Raw genomic sequence first — 22,245 nt, forward strand, 5'->3', positions numbered from 1 at the left:
ATCCCTTAAAGACTTTGATTTTTCACTTCCGCTGATCAAAGTGTCTTTAGTAGCTTCTCTTCATGTACTGAAAATCAAAAGAGTTGCAAAACACACTCTGTAATCTCTGTTTTATTTCCTGAGACCCCAGGAAATACAACCACCCAGGCACGCATAATTTTTGGCATATACATAGCATATAAGAGAGGATTTCTTAAAATAATTGTTTGATCCTAATGATAATGTGAATGTTTTGATGAAAAGTTCATTGAAATGAAAAACAATCACTGAATTCTTTGCATATTTTATTTTTCTTTTTGATTTCCAACTCACACACATCTGGCATATTTTACATCTTTGCAATAAAACATGGTTACAATAGCTTAAGGAATTTATATATCCAAAATATTTCACCATGATCTCAAGATGAAATGAACTTGTCTTCCAGATGTTCAATAGTCTCCCAATTCTAAGCTACAAACTCAAGATATTGCTTACAGACGGGTGATGAATAACTTAATCATTACGTTGATCCCCGTGATTTCAGAATCTTATAAATACAAACAACAATGAAGAAGGAAATTCAGTGCTAAACTTACTAATACAAGGTGGATAACAAATAAGTAATCACATCAATAAATAATGATATGTTTCTGGTGCAAAGTGCCAATACAAAGAATCCATTATCTTTTTAAATAAATGACTGCAAGTGAGTGTAAATTCTGAGAAAATTACATTCCTGTTACATGCCTCATAGCCCTACCGACACAATATGTACATCTATGACAATACAGTCACCAAATATACAAAGAAGAAACATGAATTAAAGTGTATATACCCCTGGCTGTGTAATTTGATCAGTACAATGTGCAGAAAATTATTCCGATAGTTATCATTACAGTATTGTAAAACATGAAGTGCCTTAGTCTGAGTGGCTTCAGGTGAGATTTTCAGAAGAACCGAAAAGAATAACCTCAGTCACCTTTACAATGAAGCTAAGGCTGTCAAATAAACCAAGCTGCTCAGAGGGAAAAATAAGGGAAAAAATCACTGGGGCCTCTCTTGCCCATGATTTGTATGCCAAATGTTAATAATCCAGAAGTATAGCACTTTGTCTCTATTGGGAGTCATTAAGCATTACAAAGCATTAAACTGAACTTCCCTCTCTGCTCCCTTTCTGGCTAGTCTTTGAATTTAAAAGGGAGGAATTTAATTTCTATTGTATAAAGTATAAATATGGAAAATGATGGCTTTTTATCCAAATGCTTCATGAGCAGAACTCCGCTTAAGAGGGGTAAAGTTTAGATTCAAAAAGTGAAACACATGTGTTGGTGGAAATGTCAAAATTACTGTTTGCGCCCAAATTCAACCCTTTAACACAAGCTGTACCCTTAGGCAGATCTCCAGTTTGATTTGTGTGAATGCACCTGTTCCTTCAAGACATCAGGTTTAAAGTACATGCAAGTTGTAACTCCACAATAAAATTAAGAAACAGTTTTGTTCTTTATACAAGGTTTTACTTTTACAAAAGTATCCCTTTAAAGTTAAGATGTGCATCTGATGTACAAAGTATCAAACGTATTTTTTTTATCTCAGCTTGAAAAGAGGCTGGAGATGGGATGCATGTTAGGTTCAAAGCCTAAACATTGAAACAACTGGACACAAGGTTCCCCAGAATTTTCAAAAGTCTCTTGTGGCGCATCCTACTACCTTTTCTCAATAAACAAAGATATATGAAATAATTACCAAAACATCTCCTAATTCATATAATTTACATGATACAAGCTTGCTTTTCAGCAGCTGGTGTTCGGTTGTGAAAAAACACACAAAGTAAAATGGTTGCTGACTACAATGTACAGCTATTGCTGGGTGTAATGGAATGTACAACGGAGGTCAATGCAGACGTGGTTTTCCACCAGAGACTACACCTTTCATTGCAGCACTTGTGCTCTCAGCTTTACCTGGGCTTTCAGTTCTTCATTCCGCTTCAGTATCTATTCTGATGTTCATAATGCCACCGGTTAAAATCTATATTAAAAGCTACGATGCTGCCAGAAGCCATGCCAGTAATCAGAGTTCTGAAAAAGATAGAAAAGATGGTCCTGTTAATTCTCTTTTACCTTCTCAAGCAATGGTTTACTGTAAGCGGTAAAAAAGCTAAAAGAATGAGGCAAAAGCTAAAAGAATGAGGCACTTTTTGCAACAATGTCTGAAGATTAAGCTCATGGGTGGGATTCAGTTCGCGATGGAGATGCTACATTTAGGTGTCGACTTATGAGCCAAATTTCCATGTTCCCATTATGGTCAAGGGAGATCTAGAGATCCATTCAGTCGCTTTCACATAGGTAAAAGCATGCCATTTGAGATGCTCTTGCATATCCTGCCTTGCCTCCAGCTGTCTCTTCAGAAGGGTGTGGGTCTTCACTAGGTCCTTTGTCATATGTGCCACCCCAGGTACGTACGTCAGACCTCCAAGGTGTTTCAAAAAGTACTAACAGGCTATGGATAGGCAAACGAATTAGGCCCTAATCAGTACCCTCAGTGCAGCCTGAGACCAACTCTCTACAGGGCATGTGTGTTAGGGTGAGCTTAATTTTCCGCTAGACTCCACAGGCCATAGAAACTAAATCACCACGGTTATTACAGGACCTTATTCCCATAGCTCACGTGAAGACACCTATGACAAAACACCTTCATTCAGGTGTTTTAGAACCCCGCTGCCTAATTTTAGGCACCTTGTGCCACTGGGGGTGCCCCAGGATGGCTGACACGTCTGCGCTGGCTGGCAGCTGGGACACAGGACCTGTGGAGCGCTCTGCACTTGGGGCTGCAGCTGGATCAGCTGGATATCCTAGGGCCTTCCAGGCAGAGTGAGATGCCTCTGCGAAGACGACTGAACTGATCCCTTAATCATAAGCTGATCACACCTTGGTACTCCTGAAAAGCTTCATATTGAAATGTAGCCTGATATTTACCTTGTTCTGGTGGCAATAGTTGAGGTGATTTTCCAGTTATCCCATATCCTCTAATTCTGGTAGGTGAGTTTTAAAATTGGATTAGATATCTATCACCACTTCTATCAAACCATACAGAAGCCATTCTTTGCTTAATTATGTGACTAAAGCTAAGCAGGTACTTAAAGCACTTTGCACAGCTGGGGCTTCCCAGCCTGGTATTACAATCAGGGATAGAGAAAACAGGGTACCTGAAATTTTTTGCAGTGTAAACAAATCTCTTTGAACAGAGCACAGTACTATATGCATAAACGGACAAAGCTCCAGAAGCAAATAGGCCTCTTCCAGTAAGCTAGTTTCAGTTAGACTAGTTTGAGACAAAAAACTTGTTTCAAGTCATCTACTCATACCTGAGTAAATTAGGTATGTATTTTGTTTATAGGTGTTTTTGTTGCTTTACAAAACAGGTTGCTTTACAAAATAGGAATGCTGAAAAGTGTAAGAAAAATAAACTGGAATGAATGCTATATGATTTTTCTAATACCCTATGAATTCTTTGCATCTCATGAGTTTGTATATTAATAAGAAATACAAGACTGATGCATGATGTAAACAGCAAATCCACTCATAACCCTGCATAAATGCAACATATAGGCTTACATTATAATCACATTACAATAGAAGACTGAGGGACTAGGTTCATATATCTTTTACATTTACAGTGTGCATTTTAGTGCCACAGCAGTGACTGCAAAAATCTAAGGTTGTACACTGCATCTGCATTGCTCAAGAAGGTCAAAGGAAAGGACCACACTCACTCCCGGTGGATAGATCCAGTGACAGTATTACACATTATAGTCTAGGTGTAACCCCAAGAAGTTCTCAAGCTCTACGTAGCTGAAAATCAGAAATGTACCACAAGCTTTTGTAATTTGTTTTAAGGCATTGGTTAATAGGTACTACTGCACTCCGATCCAGTCTGACTGTTCCTATGTTCTTAAGTTAATGTAATTTTACTCATATTTTGCTAGCTGAGTCTCTGGCTTTCTGACTTCAGTCATATAAGACCTCACCTTAATGTTAAGCGCTTGTGCTATGAGACTCAAGGATCAGAAAAAATGCTGAGTCAGATAAATCAACAAGATAACACCTGGGGTAATGGTTTTGCACCATATCTTGTTAACGAGTGCATAACATAAATTCATACCTTAAAGTTCACGGAGTTGTATAGTTTATGCAATTTTACCATTTACGTACAAATAGTAATGACAAACCTCTGATCATGAGATAGATCCATAGCCCTTATGCCAGCATCACAGCCAGGGTAAATATAGAGCTGCTTGAAGTCACAGGCCTGCCATACTTCCACTACACCGTTGTCTCCCCCTGTCACCAGGTTCTGCCCATCGCTGCTCAGGAGGATGGCCTTCAGGAGAAAAAGACAAAACCCAGGCACACAGTTAGCTTTTATGGAAACGGGTCAATATTACAAAAATTTAATGAACTTATAAGCATTTCTTTTGCTCTGCCCACTTCAAATTTGAAGAAAAAGGCTCCCACTCCTCTTTCTCCCCAGTCAAAAAATAAACCAACAAATTCTGGATCTCCAAATTTTAAATAAAACAATTGTGTGGTTTTAAACATGATGTATAACCAAAAAGCTCTTTAACTGAATCTGCCAAGACTTGAGTTCAGCACATAACATTTCGATGTTTGTCCTACAAATACTCGGTGCCATCACTAACACCTAAAGCAGAGCAGCGATCTGCATTCCTAATGCCGCTTCAAGTGCTAGTGACAGACCAGAGCCCTGAAGGCACGAATGCATGTCGTGGCTAATAAATGAAGAATGGACTCTTTTCAGAGCGTTTTGTTTTAAAGATGTATTTCCCACCAAAATGTAATTCCAAACAAAAATTCCAGGCATCATGTGGGATCATAAACAATTTCAAAAGTGCACTTTTGCATTTGGAGATGGAGACAAGAGGATTTGTGTTTGCGTATGACTTATCCAGGAGGTAGCAATTTTACATATGTGATTTCCTTTAAACCCACTGCAAATAAATTCAATTTATTTTAATAAATAAAGGCGAGACACGACAAATGTTTGTTTGCATTTAGATTTACCCTGGTTGAATCATTGATCTCCATCTGAGCTAAGAGTTTTCCATTAATGCTGAAATTGCTGAACCGTCCTCGTTCATAGTAGATGATGCAGTGACCTTCACTAGATACCGAAATTAAGCGAGGATACAAGCAGTTTTCTGTTCCTTCCAGGGCTCTCAGCAAATCTCCAGTAATTGTGTGTACCAGACAAGGACCTTCTGTATATGAAAACATAATATATCATCTATTTGCTGCTTATACAAACTATATACGCTGTGCACAGAGGCAATGCTTAATACACATTTAGACCACATTAGTCCTGCATAGATATAAGAAGATGCAACGTTTGCTTAAAGAATTTAAAATACGCAACAGAAAAGGAAATGCAAGAGCTAGCATATTAAGAAAATAGATACACATGCCTAAAAGTAGTAGTTTATTATTTACTTAAACTGGTAGGAGTTTTCATTGGTCTATCTTCTAAAATATTCTCTCCTCTTTCCAAGCATTCCGAAGCCTCAGTCTTACTGCTTTCCTCCAACAACATGAACTCTCTTTAGCCTGCCCATTCCCATTAAACAGATGGGGCCCTATCAGTGACTAGTAGGAGCAACTCCCAGAGGGCATATAATCGTATCACTGCATATTTCTCCTATAGACAATGGCAGTTCCTGTAGGTCCTCTCCCCCAATGAATGTGTTATATGCACAGGTTTCAGTCCTGAATTGTTTTAACAATGGGTGTCATCCGACAGCCAACAGAGCTACTATGATATCTGGATGACAGGAACTTTTAGGAGACCACACTAAAACTGCATTTACTCCAGACAGATTTTAATATGAGATTTTGTCTTTTTATTACTGCTTATATTACTGGAATAATACTATATATTACTGGAAAAAAAACAAGCTATGATATCTACAATGTACATTTTAAGATGCAACACTAGGCTATTTCCATTTCAAGGTCTATGAGAAAAGCTCTTTTGAAAGTGAGATCTGTATTCCTACTAAGAAAAAGAGTCTCTTCTATGATAAATGTAATGAGTCATGGTAAATACTAAATGTTTTCTATTATGAATCACAGGATACTCCTGGACAGCCCAGTAATCTCTTCCTTATACAACTGGCTCACGACCCTGAAAGTAAATTCATGCTGGCAGACTCAGCCACCTCAGGTTAAGCCCTTCTAGCTTCTCTGAAAATCACACAGCAGCTGGGTTTGCACAGGTAGAATGAATCACAGCATCAGTGCATTTGCCTGTGAGGCCTCTGGTACACGTTTTTATCTGTGTTTGTGTAAAGCCGTATGCAGAGACCCCAAGCCTGCCTGGGTCCATGTGATACAACTGCAATGGAATTAATTGATCTTCTCAAATAGTTGAGTTTCAGCTTTGGAAGTACTGAAGTGCCAGAACGTTATAGGAAGCGATGCCTCCACCTTTAGAATAATTACCATGTTAGATTTTTCAAAAGAAAAATGTAATACCTTCATATTTAAGCACACTGACAAACTGCCAGTACCTTGGCTCGGCTGATTGGTCACGGACACGAAAAAGCACAAAGAAAATCTTCTGATTTAGGATGCTACTGTAAAGACATACAGTCTGACCACTCTTTTTTGGGTTTGTCAGATAAGAACGTGCAAACGCCAACCTGATGCACAGGATTTTTCTCAGAGGAGTCCTATGTGTGCTGTCTCCCTGCCTCAGCAGGTTCTCTGGCGTGCCGCATGTGTTCTGGCAGTGCCCCGGCCGGCTCCGGAGGGGCAGCCTGCAGGAGGGAGCACAGGCAGCGCCCAGGCAGGAAGGCAGAGCAACGCAGCACTGCCATGAAATGCACCCTAAGAAACTGGGAAGGGACTGGAAAGGACAGAAACCCAAGAAGAAGCTTTAAAACAGACATCTGCTGGAAAACAGCAATAAAAAAGGGATTTTCTCTCTCCATTTATATATGGAATAGAGTTGGAAGAGGAAGAACAGGAGAGGAGTAATTGAGGGGACAGACTGGGCCTCCATTTCTCTGGATCAACTACAAACGTATTCTGGATTTGATGTAAAAGTCTTTGGTCCTCCAGCAGCCTTTACCTCTAAAAATATCCAAGTTACCAAAGCATCACATACGTAATGAAGCAGAAGAGCACTGCGTACAGATTCCAGCTATTTTAATAAGAGGAAATTTGCAAAAAGATAGTTGGAAAGGGTACACTATTACAGCAGTAGAAGTGTATATTAGCTGCCTTAAAAGAGAAGAAATAGCAGAGCTGCAAGAAAAAACTTTAGGTTCGGCGTCACTGTACATTTTTTTCTTAAATGTCTTGACTTCGGCTATGACCGTTATGGAGCATGTCATTACGAGAGTTAATGACCCATTAGGATTTCCTGTTAAAAATGCCTTTACTCAAAAGTTTCACACTCAGCTTTGAAAAGAAATGTTGAGCTCTGATGCAGTATAAAAGACGATAAGCCAGGAGCTCAGCTGTGAGCAAAAGCAGGCAGAACAAGCATCACATCTTTCTTACCCTCAGAAGCAGCAAACTTTTGAAAAAGGAGTACAAGGATATGCATGGGGATGAATAAAACGGGCATCACTGTAGACAGCGAAAGCAAGTAGCTGGATGTGGATGTAGGAGTGGAGTGGAAATGAGATAGGAAGAGATATAAGGAAGAAGAGAAGAACCTTAAGGAAGGACAAGGGTAATGTAAAGAAAAGAAATAAGAAGGGAGAAGAGATACTGTAGCACAAAAGAAAGTAAGAGAAGGGGGAGGAGGGGGAGGCAAACAGGAAAGGAAAAGAGAAGAAGACATGCAGTTTGACAAATTAAGAAAAGAAGCTGAACGAGAGAGGGCAGTGGGGGAAGAAAAGTGGGCATGGAATTAAAGGGAAAAGGAGCAGGTGGGCAGAACAAGTCAAATGAACAAATAAAGGAGAAACAGAATAAGGAAAGATGAAGCAAACCCTCATTGAGGCAGGTGCTTTATTTACGTTGATTACCAATTATACAGGGACTGCTGCAGGCTTGGAAAGGTATTTTGAACATTTGTATTAGCAATTGTTGGATACTGTGGATTCCATAGATAAGTAACAGGGAGAAAGTGTGAACAAATGGCTCAAAAAGTTTAATAGAAGAGAGGTAACAACAAACCTGCAAACTCCTCATTATTTGGAATCCACTACAAAAAAAACCTGCTGGATGCAATGCTGTCCACAGATCCAAAACCAAGCAAATTGACCCTGCTTCCCTTACCAAGGAGGCTGAGGTCAGTCCTACAACCTGCCATTCAATTAAGGTCAGGGTGGAGGACATGGAGCTGGCCCTCCCCTCAATACAGGTCTCTATCAACAGGTTTATTCAAAATTAGTAGATGTCATTATGAATTATTGTATAAATTTCTATCAGCTACTCTTCCAGATCTGGGGGGGAATAATAGCATAGGCTGATGGTTGGAAAGGATGATCAACTTAATTTGTGTCTAAACCTCATAAGTCCAGACAATAAGTTCAGAGTAAGCTGCTGCAGATTTCCCCAGAATTACAACACATCTTAGTAGAGAAGACTTTGGATAATTAAAGTATATGTAGCTTGAGGGAAGACTGAGAAGTACCACTAAAAAAGGCTCTAAAAATCATAAAAACATTTCTGACCTTTAGCACCACTGATAACGAGTCCCAGCTCTGCACAGACCGACACGCAGACAACTTCATGGTCGTGACCAGTTAGAACAGCCCGAGGAGCTGGATAATCACCTGTTAAAAAAAAGACAAGAAGAAAAACAAAAAAAGGAAACAGAAGAGGAATGCCAAACCAGACCTGTTTTATCAACAAAATAACTTTGCTGTAATTTGCCTTAAATCAGTAAGCATCAAAGAGAGGTGCAGTGTGCTTATTAAAAATCTCATACTTAGGTTTCTGAGCAAAATACATTCAGATATCATGAAGCTGCATAAGCACAGCTTCCCAATGCATTAATTCATACATTAACAAAAAGCAAATTTCTTTGGTTTAGAAATTATGGACTGCGTGCTGTTTACAATACACAAATGATAACAATACATTGCTGGTTTATGACCTAAAAATATTGAAAATGTATATTTCAGATAAAGAGCACAAAGTGTGGTGGTATTAAAAGCAGCTGTAATGTAAAGATCTGCTATTGAACTATATAGGTCTCTAGACTTTTGCTAGGAACCTAAAGAGTAGCATAAGTTGAGGATGTTCCTATATTAATAATCATAATTTTTTTCATGAAACTGGGGGTAGGAAAAGAAGAGAGGAGGAGCAGCACTGTACTAGAATGATACTACTGTTGCATAGACATAATTGATTCAGAGACAAATTGAATGCTTATAGATTAAAATTATACCTGAAAATGGTTATGGGTGTACATCATTTTATATATATCACCATGGATACCTATGCCATTTTTATCACATTTAATTTTTTAAAGAGTAGGATAGACTACTCCCTAAATATTTATTTTTTTATATTCAGGAGTGAAATGTATTTTATTTTGGTTTCAAACAAGTGGGCATTTATGGAGTGTTTATATGACAAATAGCAACATGTCTGTTGTTTCTAACAATATCAGATGCTGAAATCTTAACAGTGAAACTCCTAGATGCAGTAAGGAATTGCTCAGTATTTGATATTGCTTTGCCAGGCAAAGAAAGTTAATCAGTAACAAAAAATTAGCAACTTGCTAGATAACACAGATTTCATCTGGTTATATTTACTCTGTACAAATGAAATATAGAAAATTGGGAAATTCCAAAGGACTGGATCTCTGCCAGTGTAGTTCAAATACTTTAAAAGGATAAAAGAAATTACCTAGGGATCTACAGATGAATTACTGTAACATTAATCCTATGCAAAATAACAAAATAGTTAATCCACAGTTCTATCAACAAAGAATTGGAACCAAAAATCTTATTAATGCCAGTCTCCATGCCGCACTGGAATGGGAGTCTTGTCAAGCAAGCTTCTTATCTGTTTCTGACAGGATGACAGGCTATGTTAAAATGGCTTCCATGTATTTTTTTTTTTCAAGATATTTGTCTTAGCAATACAATGTTTTGATTTAAACCTGTTTAGTATGGAACTGACTGTGGACAACATGGATGGCACAGAAGCTGGTTCAATGACAGATCTTAAAATTTTTTGTCCATAGAAAGGTATCTACTATGAGCTACATAGTAGAATACTAGAAATTAGGGTGTCCAATTAGGAGCTACGAATTGATTCTTGATCAAATACTAACCAATAATGTTATCTACAGGATAATATAAAATCTTTGCTGGTAAGATATGGGTGTATATAAAACTGATACAAAGTTTCATGGGCAACTGTATAATGAAGAGAGAAAGTCATTATTATAAGATAGTCTGCATTGCCTAGTTAAATAAAAAGGTAGCAAAATGTGTTTAATTAATTTTATTTATTTTGAATGAAGCCACGTGGAAGGTTGACGTTCCTGGACAAACACAACCTCTGCTCAGTGGAGAGGAGATTCTGTTCTGGAAGGCAGTGAGACAGAGAAGGATTTATGGAGCCAGAAATGAAAACTCCCTCAACATTAACTTTCAGTGCAATACCCTAGAATAGCAAATAGGAGCCAAGAACTATCTTGCCACTGTAGACCAGAAAGATTAAAGTCTTGTACCCACATTTACAGAAATGAGCTTAAAGTAGGGTCACACAACTGATATAGAGAATAAGACAGGAGGCTTCACAGTGTTTAAAGTGTTTTCTCTCTTCACTGCACAGGCAGCAAAGCAGTGACTTGACCACTGTAGCTGGGAGTCACAGGCAGAAAAGGTGTCCAATAACCCAGAAATTTATCTTGCAGCTAATGGCACAGAGATATCCAGTGGGTGAATGGTTGCACACATTTCAACCGTGCAATAAAATGCAGTTTCCTAACTGGAAAAACAGTTAAACCCTAAAACAAATTAACAAGGGAACTACTGGAGTAGCTAAGCAATATTTCTGAAAGATATGCTTTAGGAATGGAGGCTTGGATAGACTTTTGTGGGTCAATGAATGTAGTCCTTTTTATTGCAGACACTCACATCATATAAACTTGTTAATAAATTAGTGAAATGGCTATCTGGGTATATGACTTGGAAGGATGTTCCAGACCTTTCCTACTCTAAAGGACAGAATTATTCTGATTTTCAGTCTGAATTTATTCCTGTCTACCTTGTATCTCTTTGTTCTTGTGTTAGCACTGTCCTTTAGCTTCAGGTCTTCACCCTCTCTTGTGTTTTCCCCAGCCATGTACTTACAGAAGAAATCAGCCCTCTCAGCCTTTCCTTTTGACTCTATTCAACAAAGAAAACTCTTACAAACTCCTTTGAAGTGATGGGCTCGCCATTTTGTAGTCATCGTAGTAACTGTCAGTGCCTGCCTAGCTCCAAGTACTTTTAAAATTTGGGTAGCCAGAACTGTATATAACAATAATTCTTGAAATTTTAGGGTGAATCTACAGTTTCTTGCCAAACCCTAACATCTCCCGTCATCCAAATTTTAATAATTCCATGTATTTTACTATCTTTCTGAATCAGCTGAGAACTACCAACCAAGGATTTATGGACTTCAGTTGGGACTACCAACCATGGATTTGGGACTTCAGTACCCAATAGTACAGGGTGGGTCAATCTATGTGGTCTTATCATTGCATTGTACAGACACATTACACTTTTCTATCTCTAATGAAAACAGCTACCCCAACAAATCCTAGTTTCCCAGTCTTCAATCTAACCTGCAAGAAAAGAATCTTTCTCATCTGGAAACTGAAGATGTGAACTGAAAACTGGGCTTTACTGCTAGAGAAGGATGGATGTTGGAAGAAACAGAGAAAGATGCTTTCTGTATGTACCCATCTCATCAAAGATTAGCTATATTTTGAGATTTAGACTTTTATAATTTCCCCATCAATGTTGCTGTTGAGAACCCCATCTCCCTTTGAGGTTTTCTTTTCTCCAAGCGTGTAACAGAAAAATGAAAAACAAAATGCAATTCAACTAAATTCATAATTTTCCACTTTTTTTTTCCTTCTGTATGTCCGCCTGAAAAAAAGAGGAATTATGCTCAAGAGTCATCTTGGCTTAAGCTCTGATTACAGTGGTGTATACAGTAGTGCCATCAGACTGCAAGGGTGAATGACCGAAATTATTAGATGGTTAGAAATTTTTTAATGGAAAAGAAATAATGCAGTTTTCCGTAGGACATTTTCCTCAGGGTTTCCTAGGAAAACACTGTAATATCATGAAACTGCAAAATGTCAGAATATGAAAAATGAGCATATTTAATTTACTTCTTGATTTATAAAGGAAAATGCTTATAAGAAACAACTGCCCTGAAACAGAGATTTTTGAGTCCTGTTTTTCAGTAAACACAAATTAATATTGGAGTATCATTATTAGGAATAACAGTCCAACAGTAATTGAAAATGGGATTTTTCCCCTTAGGGCTCAAAGAGAAAATTATTCAGTGATACTTTCTACAGAAAAAGCTGTGGCATGGGGAAGAGAACTTCAGTCATATTACATTTTATTGCTAAGGACAGAAGTTGTGAACTCCAGGAATCATTCAAAATCTAGCAAAATATTCTGTCACTGTCACATCACCACTGATAGATCCAGCCAGAGGTCAAAGGCTGCAGCTCTGAGGGAATTGCAGGTGAAAATATCCTACCTATGAACTGAGATACCATCACTGTAAACTCCCTGTAATTTCCCCAAAGGAGCACCTTTGAACTGAATTACTAGAGGGCAGAAGGAAAAAAAAAAATCTGTCTTGTATCTCCAAACAAGTACGTTTTTCTACAAAGTCTAAAATAAAATACATCTTCCCTTCTCTCTGAAAAATATAATGCTTAGTACTATTGTAAGGTTCTTCTGTAAAAAATGGTGCTTTCATATGGTAAGGAAAAAAAAGGAGAAAAGAAAGAGAACAGACAGTGTTACTATTTCTCTCATATTGCCCTTTTCCAGGAATTAAGTACAGATTGCTATGGGGACACATCTAGGAGTCTCCTCTATAAAGAAGCATGAGAGCACAAGGCAAATTCCAGCTTCCATTTCATCTCTGACTTTGACAGAAGCAAGTACAAGGCTATAGCTGAATTATTTGTTGAAAATAATTTACTTTACTTTACTATTTACTTTACTATTAGCACTTTTGAGGGCATGCGCTTCAGAAAAAAAAACCTTAGAAAATACTATGGCTTTCATGGAAGTGAAAATGTAATAGCCTTCTTGAATTTTTACTGCCAGAAAAAACCATCCTGGAGTTTGATAAAAATATAAGGCTACAACCAATAAATAGGAATATTTCAAAATAGGAAATAGCCAATAACAACATCCACAACATGAGGGAGCAATGGTTGTAAAAGAAAGATTGCTGACAGAAAAATATTCATATATTCAAAATATTCTCACCTCTGGCAGAACTGATTTATTTGTTGAGGAATGTGAGCAGCATTGTATATATCTACAAACAACTCACCAAGGTGAGTGGACTTTCAGATATCTTGCAACTATCCAGACCCCAAAAGGAAAACTAGAGTGGAGGAGAGGAGAGTAAGGATTTGCAGCTTCTCTTCCTATTTCTTCCACTAAATTGCTTTGAGAACTTTGGCAAGTCACTGAACTACCCTATGCTGTACAGCTCCCATTGGGTATTCAGCAAAACATGGGCACAGACATCTGTTGATAAAATGCTAGATATAACTGTATTAGTTCAGGTGTGTTATTGGCTCATTTACCTTTGCTTAGCAGTCTTAAGAGAGACATGTCTTTGGCTACCAGAGTAGAGATGGTGCCGGTAAAAAATACACACTGGTTTTCAAAGAGCTTCTGGCAGAATAATTGCAAGATACTTTATTTTAAAAATTAATACCTAAATCGTACAAATATATAAGTACTGTAATAGCTCTTTAAACATGCAAAGCAGATTGCACGTGTGCCAATGTGCTTGCACAGGACCTCCAGAGAGCCATCCAGTCCACTTGGTGCAGAACACACTGGTGGCTATTTTTAAACTGCTGCCCTTTCAAGGTTAAACTAGGGCATGTTATAGGGTATTAAAATGTGGAGGGATATAAAAGAATAAGTGAATATTCTGAGTTCAGAATAACTACTCTTTCAAGATACAAACTCACAAAACCACAATTTTAAATTGTTTAAAAAATATGTTATGTAAAAGGAACAAATAAAAGTATACTTTGTGACAGATTTTAAAAAAAGTGCAGGTTAACATAACAAAGGTCCCTTATGGTAGCGCTTACCTTCCCTTTCAGGTATATACAGAACACACTCACTGAGATAGGGTGAATTGTTAGCACCTCTGATGATTATGTTACAATGCTAAACAAACCCAGCTTAGTGCTGATAGACACAATATTTTCCAATGGTCAGCACAGTTCCCATTAGAAAAAGCAGGGTTAACTCTCACACCTCTTGTGACCGTCCTCTTGGAAGCTACAATAGGTAATGAGAAATGTCAAGTCCCAAGATCAATGAAATTTCAGGCTCTAGGGACAAAACAGGAATAGCATTGATCCTTTTAAAGAACACCAGTCAGAGGGTGAATGTAATATATTGCACAGAGAGGCTCAAGAGGATAAGCGGCCAAGTCCAACATACTTACCTGACAAAAAATTCAATCAGCTTTTAGCACAAGCTGCCTACCCTTCCTTTCTTTCATGCAGGAGTCTGATTCCAATTAAAGTGTGCAAATTAATTTTTATCACTTCCAAATTAGTTTCTGAATTTGTGTCTGTTTCAGATGAAAGCATCTGTCCCTCACTTTTCCGCAATTCCATCATCCACTTTGGTATCTGTTCAAAGACTCGGAGATAATTCTCATTTTCAAAGTCACTTGTTTGAAAGAGACATTCAATAAAGAAATCATAAAATATAAAAATAAAACAACTATAATGATACATCTTGATACATCTCTTTGCTCTTTTTTGTGATGACTAATACAGTTGCTATGTGAGAAGAAATTTGTATACAAATTAGCGCTCAGCTAAAACAAATCCCTGGATATCATAAGAGAAAAAAAACCAAAACCCAAATTGTCAAACTCCATCACAATAATTTTTCTATTCAATCTCTTAGAACTGCAAAGATTTACATTTGCCAGATCACTTCAAAGAATTAAAATAAGCAAACTATGTCCTTTGCATGTGCCGTGTCTTCCTAAGAGAAAACAGATTCCTTTCACTGTTCTCTCAACTGCAGCAGATTTATATAATGTGGTCATCAACTTAATAAGGTGCAGATTCAGACTACTTATTTCAGATGGGCAATTTTGGCTTAGAAAGTAGGTATCTGACCCTGGCAAGATGACTAAGCTTCATTCAGTTCATGCTTTTCCCAAACGGGGTACTTATCTAAGCAAGGATAAAGAAATAAAGGGAGGCTCAAATGTACATAAAACCACAAAAACTTGCATTCAACTCCCCTTCAGCCTAAAGGAATTCACGCCACATCTCCCACTTTCCAGGAGCATCCCCAGGCACCAGCCTCTAGTCTAGGCTGGAAAAGGACATTTTCTATCACTGCTATTGGAGCTTAGCCATTGCATAGCCATGAAACCAATTTTTGTTGGACCAGAGAAAGTACAAGTAGGGAGACGATTTGCCCTACGTACTGCTGTTGAAGGTATGCAGTTTTGGTTCCTGATTTCTTGATTTATCTCTATTTTTATCCAATCATAATGGCATATAAGATCGATAAACAGGAGCAGAGAAAATAATTTTGCTTTCCACCAAAGCTGGAGGTTCACAGGGGGCCCCTCCCACATTAATTCATAGCCTGATAGTCAGCATATACTTGTGAATATGGGAATGCAGGTTTGAATTCCCTGAGTCTCTGGAGGCCAAGAACTTAGTCTCCCACTTCCTGGACAAACATGCTAACCAGAAGGGTTTTTGCAAGCTACTTTTGAAAGCTACTCCATGGAAAACATTGTATTGAAAATCTGGTAAAATTTCGGTCTTCTCACAGCAATTGTGACAAGTGTCAAGACATTGTGACAAGTGCAAACTGAACCAGAAACTCCTTTTTGATACTTATTGTAGGACAAAAGTGATAACTTAAAAAACACATTGATTGGAAAAATTATTTTAAAATTATAAAAGGAAGCTCACCATGCTCTCATAGGCAAGTTTTCATCTACTGAGCTGGAGCAGTCACTTGCAAGAGTCTTATCCAAGACACAAGTTTTCTTTGTTCTCCTCTCTAAACCAGAGCTGGTTCTGTATTTCCCACAGACACAGCTGAGGTCACCCTCTGAGCACATGCCCGCACAGGTATTTCAGCAGAAGGCTCTACGTAAGTCCAACAGGTTAGGTTATTGACATATGTGTTGTTTAGTAAAGATTTTATCATCTAACTCACTCATGGATTCTGGAATATGGAATTTCAGCAGAATTGGTAAGGAGTTCGTTCTGGCAATATTTTGCCCCAGAGTATTTCACAAACAATGATTGTGATTGTTATGTTTTCTAATGAAATGGTATCTACATTTTTCTATACAAATTTTAAACTACATAAACTGTTTAGGACTGGGGGCCTGCTTTTTGCCCCCCCTTAACGTTTTCTGAAACAACTAAAGTTCCTCTTGGTAATTGGATGCATTGAAGCTGAAATTGATAATTAACTGTCCTTCAGCTTAAAAGATCATTATAAAGTCAAGCATCTAACCCAGATAATTACTATACCTGACATTTTTCTTTGAATTCTTCACCTTCTTACAGTCTGTGATACAAAATACCTTATCTGTGTCTCCAGATGACAGCTTTCAAAAAACTAATCCCTCTTTTTTCCCCTGAAAATATCATCTACATCTTTCTGGAAATTCATTCCAAAGATGTTAACTAATTGGATTTGACCTACAGTGAACATCTCACTTTCGTTTTTCCTACAAGGTAAATCCTAATCTTCTACCAGTAAGTCTAGATGAGTAGATTAGGAAATATTTCTTTACTACTTTGGTGGCTTAAACAATGTAAAACTTCAAACAAATGTTCATAAGGATTGTTGTGAATGTTTCACTCCTGAAAATTAGTATACAGGGAGTCAGTCATACAACAACCTATCATGTCTGTTCATGGTAGGGAACAGAATCTAGTAGTCAGTACTTCAGTGGAAAGATTTAGTAATGGTAGAAGTAGGTCCTTCAGGCATATAAACACTAATGTGATCTATCCTTACTGATGTACGTTCATGAGAAGTCAAAGTAGCTGTTAATAAGGATATGTTTACAACACATGAAGTTCTGGTTATAGTACAGTACCAGTACATAATTAGCATATCCATGTTAACTTTAATACAATGAGTAGCGATAGCAATAATAGTGATGACATCACTCTTCCTCAACACGTCTTCAACATGTCTTCAACATGAGTAGTAAGAAATCTGGTCAATATATTTGGAAGCTAGCACAGTGGACTTAGCTATTTAATCTTCCTGGGTGCTGCTATCTGTGCCTGCGAGATTACATTTGCCTGGACACGACTATCTGCAGCACAGTCTCCCATTAATCTGACTATAAGGTCTTTTCTTCAGCAAAACAGTGCCTTATCCATATACAGGTAGAGATAGAGAGCAAATCACACGATTGGTTTTTGTTTACATTGACTTCTGTCAGGCAACTGATATCCTTTCTTTTCATAAAATTAAAGTTCTCCAAGGCAGACACTTCCAAAGTTACTCAGCTGACATATTAAACCTGAGATTCCAAAAAGTACCACCTTCTTTCATTCAGATATGTTAATGATGAGAAAAAGGTATCAGAACTAAGAAAAATTTATCTGCAAAAGAAGTGGAGCAGTTTGTATAAGCCAGTCAGGAGATGCTAATCGCAAGGCTGTCCAAGCCCCACATAATCAAGGGAAGTAAAGGAAAAGTTTTACATTTTTCATTCAATGAAAGGAGCAAGCTCTTACTTTTTTCTGACTCAGCACAGAAATTACTAATACTTGATATGAATCACACAGACATCCAAATAAGCAAAATGACATCAAGCTAAACAGACTGCCCTGAAATTAAATTTCTTTTCAGATTGAATTTCTCCCTATCTGAGAATTAAGTGCTAAAAAAAACATGGAATATACATAAAAATTAGAAAAAAATGTTATGGGAATACAATTTAATGTTTTTTCCCCTCCATTCTCTCTGTGTTATAAAAGCAAAAGAAAGCCAGGTGAGAAAGTGAGGTTCTTATCTGTCTCCCCTTTGCTCTGCTTACAGACTAATGGAAGAAAATTAAAAAATAATAAAAAACCTGCTGCTGTGAAATTAACAAAATATGTACTCTGTAACAAATAAAACACTTTTCTACAAGACATCCAGTTGAAGTAATACTTTCACTTAGATGTCTGTAGCTGACAAGTCTACAACTGCCTCCAGTCAGTACTTGAACCAGAGATAAAAATTGATAGTGATAGATTCCTCTATGTTTATCTAAAGAGGCAATATCCTTGTGCTGAAAATAATCATCAGAATTCAGAACCTGCTTTAAATGAAAACGTGCATGGATTTAGTGTTTTACAAAACAGCTCTAGTACATGGATAAAAGTTGCTCTTGTCTTTAGCTGTGGTCACATTTCTGGCCTTGGTGAAGGGATCTTGTAAATTAGTAGTGCACTTTAAGCACTCTCTTATATAAATTATTATTATTATTATTATCATTGTGTCCCCTTCACTCTGCAAAGCACTGATAGTTAGTCCCCTGCAAATGAAATGTAAACTCTTCCTGACATTTTATCTTTTTCTATTTTTATTCAGTCACATTGCTTCTCCAAAGGTTTGCTTGCTACAGAAAGACCTTTCTCAAAGAGACTCATTTAATTCCACGGTATGTGAGACATTCCTTTTTTGAAAAGGCGAGCAGCTGATATAGCATGCTGTAGCACAAAAGGAGTACGTTAATTTGCCAAAATATATTTCTGGGGAAAGGAAAGTCAAAATATAGTGATATACGTCCTGTCACTTAAAGGCCATAACCATCTTGTTCTAGTTTATGATGACATGATGCTATAAGTGATAAAGGCAATTATGAATTTAAGAATTACTCCCATACGATTATCTGTTACCACGCACAGACTGTTTAAACATTTTTTTGGCTAGTACTCAATGAATTGCTTAGCATGTGGCACTCTTACACCAACTTTCAGCCTGTAAGTGATGTAATCGATAGATTTGGTAATACCTTCTGAAGCTGACAGAAGGAATGCTAAAAATGAATAGGTGTGCCAGAGGACCTCTCAGGAAGGTGGTTTTTACAGGATATACTTACTGCTATTTGGATTGTCACCTATTATATGATGTCGGCCACTCCAGTACCAAAGCAGCAATGTAGCATCACGAGACCCAGACACGATGTAGCAATCACCACCAATATAGGACTCTGATCTGGCAAGGCAAGTCACGACATCCCAGTGGCCAAACACAATCTGAGTTAATTTTCCTGGTGGGAGTGCAAAGTGATACAAATTCAGTTTTTTTAAGTACTCGCAGCATTTAGAAATCATTAACTAAATCATTAACAAATATTCAATTAAAATGTAATTTTTGCCTCATGTCTCTTAGAGTTCACTACATGCTACAAAAAGCTTAAAAAGTCACAAAGAGAAAACTATTTTTTTCTCTTTTTATGTTCCTATTGAGGGCTGTGCTCTGTGTCAATCCATAGCCTAACCCTTATCTCTGAAAATCAAGTCAGTGCTGCAGTCACTGAATATTAAGTGGAGTTACTGCTCCATCAGTATTTAAGCAATGGTGTTAGAACACTATTTGTGAATTTCATGAATGATATGCATAAGACAGCACATGAACTTTTCCATAATGGTGCTACATTATTATATTAAAAATGTGTATTTGTTCTATGTTAATGCCAAACTAAGGTTTACTATGATCATCACCTCCTTCTTTCTATTATTGCAATCAGTTTTTAGCGATATACTGAATGATATTAGGCTAAGCAATCAGACAAAGACACAAAGTATCAGTTCCCACTAGCAGGCTATGCAACCTACTTCCTTATTACACGAAATAAATAGAGATAGAAAGAATACAGGCCTGAAAATATTGTAACAAAAATTTTGATTGATCTTTTTGATATGATCGATTCCCTGAATATAACTATGGTTTCCAAAAGTTATCACTAACAAAATTGTATGCCTTTCCATTTCCTTTTACATCTGCCCTGGTTTCAGCTGGAATAGAGTTAATGCATTTTTCTCAATCCCTTTGGCAGCAGAGTGGAGGCCACAGTTTGCTTTCACCTGGAGGGGTGTCCAGTACACCTGGAATCAGCTGCCCCAGGGGTGGAAACACAGCCCTGCCATTTGCCATGGACTGATCCAGACGGCACTGGAACAGGGTGAGGCTCCAGAACACATTGATGACATCATTGTGTGGGGCAATACAGCAGCAGCAGTTTTTGAGAAAGGGAGGAAAATAGTCCAAATCCTTCTGAAAGCTGGTTTTGCCATAAAACAAAGTAAGGTCAAGGGACCTGCACAGGAGATCCAGTTTTTAGGAACAGAATGGCAACATGGACGTTGTCAGATCCCAATAGATGTGATTAACAAAATAACAGCCTTGTCTCCACCAACTAGCAAAAAGGAAACACAAGCTTTCTTAGGCGTTGTGGGTTTTTGGGAGAATGCATATTCCAAATTACAGTCTGATCGTAAGTCCCCTCTATCAAGTGACCTGGAAGAAGAACGATTTCAAATGGGGCCCTGAGCAATGGCAAGCCTTTGAACAAATTAAACGGGAGATAGTTCATGCAGTAGCCCTTGGGCCAGTCTGGGCAGGGCAAGATGTAAAAAATGTGCTCTACACCACAGCCGGGGAGAATGGCCCTACCTGGAGCCTCTGGCAGAAAGCACCAGGGGAGACTCAAGGTCGACCCCTAGGGTTTTGGAGCTGGGGACACAGAGGATCCGAGGCCCGCTATACTCCAACTGAGAAAGAGATATTGGCAGCATATGAAGGGGTTCGAGCTGCTTCGGAAGTGGTTGGTACTGAAGCACAGCTCCTCCTGGCACCCCGACTGCTGGTGCTGGGCTGGACGTTCAAGGGGAGTGTCCCCTCTACACATCATGCAACTGATGCTACGTGGAGTAAGTGGGTCGCACTGATCACACAACGGGCTCGAATAGGAAACCCCAGTCAACCAGGAATCTTGGAAGTGATCATGGACTGGCCAGAGGGCAAAGATTTTGGAATATTGCCAGAGGAGGAGGTGACGCATGCTGAAGAGGCCCCACTGTATAATAAACTGCCAGAAAATGAGAAGCAATATGCCCTGTTCACTGATGGGTCCTGTCGTATTGTGGGAAAGCATCGGAGATGGAAAGCTGCTGTATGGAGCCCTATATGACAAGTCGCAGAAACTGCTGGAGGAGAAGGTGAATTGAGTCAGTTTGCAGAGGTGAAAGCCATCCAGCTGGCTTTAGACACTGCTGAACAAGAAAAGTGGCCAGTGCTCTATCTCTATACTGACTCATGGATGGTGGCAAATGCCCTGTGGGGGTGGTTACAGCAATCGAAGCAGAGCAACTGGCAGCACAGAGACAAACCCATCTGGGCTGCCGCATTGTGGCAAAATATTGCTGCCCGGGTAGAGAACCTGGTTGTAAAAGTACATCATGTAGATGCCCACGTAAGAGTCGGGCCACTGAAGAACAACAAAACAACCAGCAGGTGGATCAGGCTGCTCAGATTGAAGTGGCTCAGGTGGATCTGGACTAGCAACATAAGGGTGAAATTATTTATGGCTCAGTGGGCCCGTGACACGCCAGGCAACCAAGGAACATATAGATGGGCTCGTGATTGAGGGGTGGACTTGACCATGGACGCTATTGCACAAGTTATCCATGAATATGAAACATGCGCTGCAATCAACCAAGGCAAGCTGTTAAAGCCTCTCTGATATGGAGGACGATGGCTGAAATATAAATATGGGGAGGCCTGGCAGATTGATTATATCACACTCCCACAAACCCGCCAAGGCAAGCACCATGTGCTTACGATGGCGGAAGCAACCACCGGATAGCTGGAAACATATCCCGTGCCCCATGCCACCACCCAGAACACCATCCTGGGCCTTGAAAAGCAAGTCCTATGGTGACATGGCACCCCAGAAAGAACTGAGTCAGACAACGGGACTCATTTCCAAAACA

The 22,245-nt window shown here is 38.6% G+C and overlaps 1 protein-coding gene across 4 annotated transcripts in view; it reads right to left on the bottom strand.

Moving 5' to 3' along the window:
- Positions 1 to 300: 300 nt before the first annotated feature.
- NBEA (neurobeachin) overlaps positions 301 to 22,245 on the bottom strand; it is a 522,877-nt gene continuing 500,932 nt past the window's right edge. For all 4 annotated transcript variants that reach the window (XM_072854755.1, XM_072854781.1, XM_072854766.1 and 1 more), the window contains 5 exons: positions 19,350 to 19,520; positions 8,684 to 8,785; positions 5,061 to 5,257; positions 4,208 to 4,359; positions 301 to 2,057 (listed from right to left, as the gene is read on the bottom strand). In XM_072854755.1, coding sequence (XP_072710856.1) covers positions 1,967 to 2,057; positions 4,208 to 4,359; positions 5,061 to 5,257; positions 8,684 to 8,785; positions 19,350 to 19,520 — 713 coding nt within the window. In that variant the 3' untranslated portion in view covers positions 301 to 1,966. The remainder of the gene's footprint in view (positions 2,058 to 4,207; positions 4,360 to 5,060; positions 5,258 to 8,683; positions 8,786 to 19,349; positions 19,521 to 22,245) is intronic.

The sequence above is a fragment of the Ciconia boyciana genome, chromosome 1, assembly GCF_034638445.1.
Source record: "Ciconia boyciana chromosome 1, ASM3463844v1, whole genome shotgun sequence".
Taxonomy (NCBI): Eukaryota; Metazoa; Chordata; class Aves; order Ciconiiformes; family Ciconiidae; genus Ciconia; species Ciconia boyciana.